Consider the following 7962-nt stretch of genomic DNA (forward strand, 5'->3'; position numbering starts at 1 on the left):
CCTGGGTTAGTCCTTGTTAGCAAGACCGAGAATGCACAATGTATGCAAACACTGTAGCGCGTCCCCGTATTCTCCCGCCCCCTCCACCCCCTCACCCTCCCCCGCGAAATGCTCGAATTACTGTTCTTCGTCCAATAGGATGCTCACCTAGCTGTCAGGACGCTTTTGCAGCTCTCTTCGAAGCTAATGGAGAGGCGCGACGATCTGTTTTCCTTAAAGCACTTCAGCCATCCCGCGCGGCGCGTTTATCTCGAGGAAATGGCGCGATACGTCTCTCGCCTGTGGCAATTTTCTTTTTGCGAAATATATATCGCATCTCCTCGCCCCTTCCCCCCTCCCCGCCCCTACCCGCATCCCATATTGCGACGTCGACGTCGCATCTCGGCACACCGAGACCGGGGCATTAAACGTTTGCATTTTCGCAATCGTTATTAAACGCCGCTATCTTTCGTAATTATACGTGCCACTGGTGGGTGTATTAGAAGCGTGATAGGTACTTACCTTGTGAGAGATGAAGAGAAGACGCCGGCGAATAAAGTAAAATGTATATTTTACACAATTCTTATGATCGCGTACACACACACTCTCTCTCTCTCTCTCTCTCTCTCTCTCTCTCTCTTAAAGTGGAATCAAGCTCTCTCATGAATATTCGCTAATTGAGAGAGAAGCTGTGCTTTTTCAGCGCGGCACGGCAAAATTAATGGGGTACGTACTTTACGTCATTAAGCGCAGCAGCAGGAAGCCGCGATATGCATCGGGCAAATGTCGTTATGTTCCGTATTAAGTGCGTATTGTGTAACATGTTTTGTTACACGCGAGCGCGGGAGAAATTTCTTTCACGTTCGAAATGTAGAGAGAGAGTGTATACGAGGCATAATGGAAGCGTAACACAAGTATGTATACGCGTTACGCGAATAAATTCGTCTCACGTACCGTAAGAATTTCGCCTTCTCGCTGCTGCCGTATATATACGTTTTTCGGTCTTAATCGGAGAGGAGTACATACGTAAAGATCAAGCGGAAGGGAAAAAGGGGGGAGGGGGCAAGAAAATGAGCTCGTTTGTGTAAAACAGATGAAACGTATTCTCTTTATTCGTATTCGCATGCCATCGAGCTTTATCTTAAACGCGATCGGACATCTTCTCTCGACTTAACGTGTAACGGATGAAATTCGGACATTAGTGACTATAATTCTAGGGCCAGGCTCGTGTCTATTTACAATAGAATCTTTGTACAAAAACTAGTTCCATATATAAACAGTAAAATTCCCACGTTCGTGTGCCGCGTGATCAGTGATCGGGAACGAAGACGTCGCTCCATTTAAGAGATTCTCTCGAGTTCGGCGAAGTCTTTTTTTTCAACGAATTTATTTTACTTTTTTCTCCGTGTCTGGGGCTGTCTTATAAAAATTTTGCGTACGAAAAAACATGAGCAGTGATGAGCTTCGAATACGATCACATTAATATCGTTAGTATTTTCTCGAGGATAAGGCTGGAGAATCGAGCTCTGATCGCGAGAATAATCTTCCTGATCGTCTGTTATCTCACAGGTCGCTGCTGTGAGAGCGACTCGCTTGAAAGTAGTTTCGACAGGTTGTAAAAAGTTCGAAAAGAATTAGCGTGGCGGGGGTGTCCATATACATATAATATGTATAGAGACACCGTTTTGTGCGCGACTCGGAAATACCGGAAGTATGAATAAAATATATAAAGCGCCGTTAAAATTTCCTTCAGCTCGCTTTGACCCAGCCTCATCATCTCTTCCTCGTTATTGACATTAACTACTTTTTAGGGGTTAGACTCTTTGTACGTTACGATATACCGTTTTTTATACCTCAGTATGGCAGTAAAGAAATACTTTTGGACATGTACGGGTTAACCATCTCTCTAACTCGCTAACTCGTCGTTTTCCTACCTCTCTCTTTCTCATCTCCCCCGCAAAATTATATATGAAAATGTTATAGCGCCGTCCCCGGCGGCATCGGCGCAAAGTAATCTCGAGGAGAGACCGCGTTCCCATCATCAATACGATCTGGAACACACCATCAGCCTCTCTACGGTTTTGTACAGTAAACGTTAAGTATGTTTCGCGGAGTGGATTCGCGAAACTCTCGTGTACCAACTATGGGAAGATACCACGTTTAGACTTCGCGCAACGCGTCTCGGGGATCCACGGATCTCTCCCACATATAACGCTGCTCTCCGCCCGTACTCGTTACATTTACACGTGTAAATATAATCGCCGGCGGCGTCTTAGAAGCTCACGAGGTTGATCCCGCAGGGGAAACCTCTCTCCCTCTCCCCCCTCCCCGATCCACCCTCCTGCCGAACTTATATACAGCTCTCCTGTATCCGATTCGAGCGTGTCACCACTTCAGGTTGATGGAATTTGCCTTGCGCGGAGATCGACGATGAAACGGGCCTCTGTGGCATCGACGAGAGCCCTTTGCTCGTCCTCTGAAGGCTATAATATACCTGAAAGCAGGAGCCACGTTCGATATTCATCAGATATATACTATTTCATTGATTAATAAAAGGGACACATGCGTTGTTCCAGTGCATCCGTTTCAACGTGCGAAAACGGTACTAAGCGCGTATTTGTAAAAAGATTTTAACATATTGGACTCCAATCCTTTCGCCGCGCGGGTGTAAAAAGAAGAGAAGATTTTAAATTAATGAAATTGCACGAAAGCAAATGACATGTGTTTATTCGGTCCTGGGAAAAAACCAGGCTCTTTTATTTATATATTTATGGAGAAGACGGCTTAAAAATAATACATGCATTTAGTCTTTTGCATCCTTTTTGCCATATGATTTTAGAGTGGCTTATAATATATATTAATAATATTAATAATATTATGGCTATTAATATATATTTTATAAAGCTATTAGTATTCAATAATGTAATTTTAATAAATACCGTTTTGAATATTACATTCTACTTTTTCAATAAAATTATTAGTTTGACAACAAATTATTGATTAGTCGATGTAGATTTTTCGTTCTCGCATTTTTTTTAATATGCAATTAATTCAGCCGCCTAAATAGAAAGCAATCGCCGAGGAAGAACAGCGGAAGTCGGAATACGGAGACGAGTTACGTACATCGGGACTGGCCTCGTCAAATTATCGAGAAAACTTCGACGTAATTAAACTTACGAAAGCGCAGATAACTCAAGACCCTGCTAAACCGGAAAAGTTAAAGTGGGAGACTGCCGCATATTGAAGCAACCGATTCCTCCTCTCTTGACTAACTTCCCATCACTCCGCTCCGAGCTTCTAATATTTAAAATAGCCTTTCTGATTTAGCTTTGCGGAAGTTAGACGCAATATTTCAACGAAGATCGAATCAGACATTACAAAATAAAAAATGCAGCGCTAATTTGATTGCGCCCGAACGTAATTCGATCTACCTATAACCCCCTCATTCCTTCCTCCTCGCTTATTTGCGCTCAAAAATTAAAGAATCTTCCTGTCTCAAAATTTTGGAATATTAAATAAGCGCTATTTATGTAACTTTGCGAAAGAAATTATCATGTCGTAAGTCATATGGGAATTTATTTCCTATAAACTCGATACGATTACATTTTCCTTCAATCACAACTCTTTCATTGATTTCTTTTCTTATTGATTGAGGAAGGAGTCATTTTTATAGCAGGGATATTTTATTGATTAACGTGACGAGAAGTAACGAATAAAAGATGCGATATTTTATCAGAATCACTTACGTTTTGGTTGTTACGCTGATTGTAGGCGTCCATCGCCATCTGCTTGAAATCAGCCATCGTGGGCGGATGATAAGCGCTTTGCTGAGACACGTGATTTTGCGGGTAATTTATGGTAGGCGTTGGCAGGCAGTCGGTCAACATCGGATCCGGGGGCAGGTCTAGACCGTGCTGAACGATCGGCCTTTTCTCCGGCGAGGCGTCCTCATCGGCGCGAGCTTTCTTTCTTCGTTGTGGCGGTGTCTTATAGACGGTAGTATACGTTAGGGGTCTTCTTTCTGCGGACAGATTTACGGAAGCCATGCAGAGACCGAACGACTAAGCCGCTTAGTCGATTAAATCAGGAGAAGGGAACAGGTATCTTTTTTCCTCTTTTTTTTTATATAAGTACTCTATCTCTTGTAAATGCAAATATCTAACATAAGCTTCGCGACCGATTCGTCACGATGGGCTTTTCTTTCTCTCCCTCTCTCTTTCTCTCTCTCTCTCTCTCTCTCTCTCTTTCTTTTCTTCGCACCGAGAAAGGTGAAATTTACGCGCTAAGACCCTGCAAGAATTTGCACTATTCTATCGATGAAACTTTCATTACGAAAGGCGAAATTTACGAGAGATCTCTCGATTTTTAAGTATTTCAATCCAACTTCATTTCCCGACATTATCATTATTCACGCAGCTCGCCCGCCGCGACGTAGTTCGCGTATTAATATCGCAAATGGAAATGTATTTTCATGGAAAAAGTAACATCGCGCTGAAATGAATTTAAATGAGAAGTTTGTTTCACGGACTTCGCTTGCTATAAGTACAAAAACTAACATTACGTGTTTATTATTATACACTTGGAAAATGATATCAGGGGCTTTATTACGTTCGCGTTCACGCAGATTTAGAACGTGCGTAATATATTTTTTTTTTCGAGAATGCATATCCGCAAAAAATTTACCTCTTTTGAGAATATTTTATGCAAGTCCTTCATTTGATATAATTACAATATTAATTATACAAAGAAACTCGCTTGAATTATTATTAGTACTATGCTAAAAGTTTGATACATAATCTAGAGAGGAAGTCGAACGTAAATTATAAAATATCGACTGTTGTTGCTGTAACATTTCCATATTCTGCTAATAATTTAACCATATTATATTCAGATATACATAAAGATTAACAAAATATCCGATTCCAGCTTACAAGAAATTGGGTAATATAATATGAATTATTGGAAAAATGGGAAAAAATATGTAATATTTTAAAGTAATATTATATATGTTGGTACATGTCAGAGTTGTGCCGTAGATTTTTTCTTACTCAAATGGTAGTAATTTTTTTACATAAACGTTAAATTATATGTATTTATTAAATGAATAAATATATAGTCTACTGGACTGTCTACATAGATGACATACAACAGTTTACGTTGTCTACACGTAAACGTAGAGTATTATATTTTACGCGTAGATGCACAACCCTGGTACATGTAATAGATTTTAATTTTAAAGCAACAATTTTTTAAATTCAATTTAATATGAAACACGCTGTCGCTGTTGCTCGTTAATGCATCAGTATTAAAATGCATCTTTACCGAAATACCTACAAAAATCACATTCAACGATATTCTCTTGATGAATTCTTTACGATAATTTATTATTTAATCGTTTTACAACGATTAATTATTTCTTATAAAGAATACAATTCAGAAATTTTTCTTTATTAAAAAATATAGAATTGTACGCGAACAACTGAAATAAAATATATTTACCTCCGTCTATTTTCACGTCGTTTTAAATGAAAAATGTACAATTTATAATTTCGTTTTATAATTGAAGCTAGAGAAAAACTTATTGAATTTTTTATACATCTACATAATTTTATGTCTAGTAATTTCGAATCTCTTGGAAAAAAAAAAACCAAAAAGTTATTATCGTGCTCCTATTCTCGAGATCCCTTCTCGCGGCGATCTCGACAAAATTGAAAGACAATAATGCATATATGCGACGGCTCAGCTCAGTTTCTCGTCGACATAAAAAAGAGGGGCACCAATAGATACGCAGATAGAGCGCAGTTCGTGCAAGCCTTTACCAACGGAATGCAGACGAAATACTTACCGTACTCGTTGGGTATGATGTCCGGATCGATGTCATCGACCGCCTGCTTGGTCTGAGGGTGCACCGGGGTGGTTGCACCTGCATTAGGCGGCTCGCATACGATGGGAGCGTGCTTTGGACTTCCGGGTCGACCGGTGGAGTGCTTCCGGTAGAGCGCCGCCAGGATTCCAGCAACGGCCAGGGCCAAAAGGGTCGCCATGGCTGCCAAGCCCAGCAACAACGGATTCAGCATCGATGCATCGGTGTTGCCTGCCGCGACAGTCAATGCAAAATGCTCGATCAACTGGAACTTCTATCGATCTCTCCGAAGAGGATATTCCTACTCGCTAGTAACGCAATCCCACCCCCTTTCCCCGCCTCTTACCGCCCCCAATCCTACGTTTTATTCCGCGACGCGGAATAGAACCTCGCAATTCTCGTAGAGCAGGAAGCGCTATAAGTTAACTTTTCTTTCATCGCTCGCGCTCTGCCACGTCCCGACCGTGACGTCGCGTCGTGTTCGCGATGAAAGGAAAGGAGGAAATGGCGATACGGTTAAGAGGGTGCGATTGGACCTTTTCGATTATCCACGCGCGGATCGCGTCGCGCCACTCGTCGATCGTCGCTGCAGATTCGTGAACGGAATCCGCGGTACAAATGTTTCGCACGATTTTCCTCCGGCTACTAAAAGTGACCTCGCCCGCACGTATATTCATTTTGCGTTTCGTCATCGAAGCCCTCCCCCTCCCCCCCGCCTTTTAAATCTTGGGTGAACAAAGATACCGGCAGAAAGGAGGCGTTCAATGTTTCCCTATTACCGACGCCGTCTCGCGCACAAAGAGTACCTATATACGTATATAGACGGCAGATCGAAAAGGGATCATTGAACGGGCGCACCGCCTTGATACACATATATCGCAAAGCGCCACCCTGAAAGTGGCCTGATTGCAAGAGCTAAACCTCCTTTGTGATAATGCCGTGCACAAAGTGACGCGATCGCCGAATCGCTTTAGTCGCGCCAGAAAAAGTCTGCTACTGTTCTGTTCGACGCGATAGCGTCTCAAACACGCGTACGTGTATATAAAAGGCATCTTTAAAAACTTCACTCGAAAGACGTCTCTCGAAGGCATCTTCATGGTTCTGAAAAGACGTCTGAAAGTTACCTTTAATATAAGATATTTTTAATCTGTAATAATAGAAGTTCATACAGTTACACGAGCTATTATATAATACGTTCGTGTATTCGATTACATTCTTCTCCAGATATAGCATCCCTCTTGTCTCTCGCCCTTCTCTCTTTTCGCCACGGTAGCTGATCATCCAGTAAATAAGCGTCATCAATATCAGGGCGCCTGTGCTTAATAAGCACGACGATAATTAACGAAAGTATGTCTATTACCGGGGGCTCGATTACAGTTCGACCCTTCTCACATAAATGTCCCGTCGCGTCGGCGCAATATGTCGTAATATGAACACCTACACCCTGCCCGACCCGCAGCCCGTTTTCCGCATGCACGCGTATGCGTGTCTCTCTCTCTCTCTCTCTCTCTCTCTCTCTCTTTCTCTCTCGGCAAAAGGTGAAAGGTTGGCACAATACATTTTACGCGCGTCGTCGTCCTATTTCCTTTTAAAGTTGCGCGGCCATGCGCGCGCGTGCCGGCCGATATATAATAAAAGTGGACGATTTTTCAGTGTATGTATCTCCCGTGTTCCCGCGGCCGATGTACGATACGTATATTGATTACACGAGAGAGGGACGCGACGCGAAAAAGACATTCGACGACGGACAGAATCGCCCTCCCTCCCTCCCTCCTCGTCAACCCCGCGCCGCGCGTCGATAAATCGTATATAAAAATTTACATTTCGTCGACCGGGCCGACCGGAGAGTGACGGCCGGGGAACCATTTATAACGTTCCGCATAAGAGTGTGTCCCGCGGCCGCGTTTTATGCAAAATCGGGATGTATCCGTCGGGCGTGCCCAAAGAAATGGAAATTTTCCTCAAAATGAAGTTATATATGTACGTATATATCTCTGGCGCGGAATAAAATTATCCCATTTGACACGGGAGAATAACGCGCCATGTTATACATTCCCTCGGCCTCTCCTCTCTCCATATACTATTCTTTTTATTATTAATTATTACTCTTATTTTTATTA

At 42.4% G+C, this 7962-nt stretch overlaps 1 protein-coding gene across 1 annotated transcript in view; it reads right to left on the minus strand.

Moving 5' to 3' along the window:
• Positions 1-1067: 1067 nt before the first annotated feature.
• Positions 1068-7962, minus strand: part of LOC105456368 (hemicentin-2-like) — a 189365-nt gene continuing 182470 nt past the window's right edge. The window contains exons 11-13 of the mRNA XM_011700337.1: positions 5825-6073; positions 3726-4000; positions 1068-2473 (exon numbers count right to left, since the gene is read on the minus strand). Of these exons, the coding sequence (XP_011698639.1) occupies positions 2330-2473; positions 3726-4000; positions 5825-6073 (668 nt within the window). The 3' untranslated portion in view covers positions 1068-2329. The remainder of the gene's footprint in view (positions 2474-3725; positions 4001-5824; positions 6074-7962) is intronic.

Source organism: Wasmannia auropunctata, unplaced genomic scaffold (assembly GCF_000956235.1).
Source record: "Wasmannia auropunctata unplaced genomic scaffold, wasmannia.A_1.0 LD335709.1, whole genome shotgun sequence".
Lineage (NCBI taxonomy): Eukaryota > Metazoa > Arthropoda > Insecta > Hymenoptera > Formicidae > Wasmannia > Wasmannia auropunctata.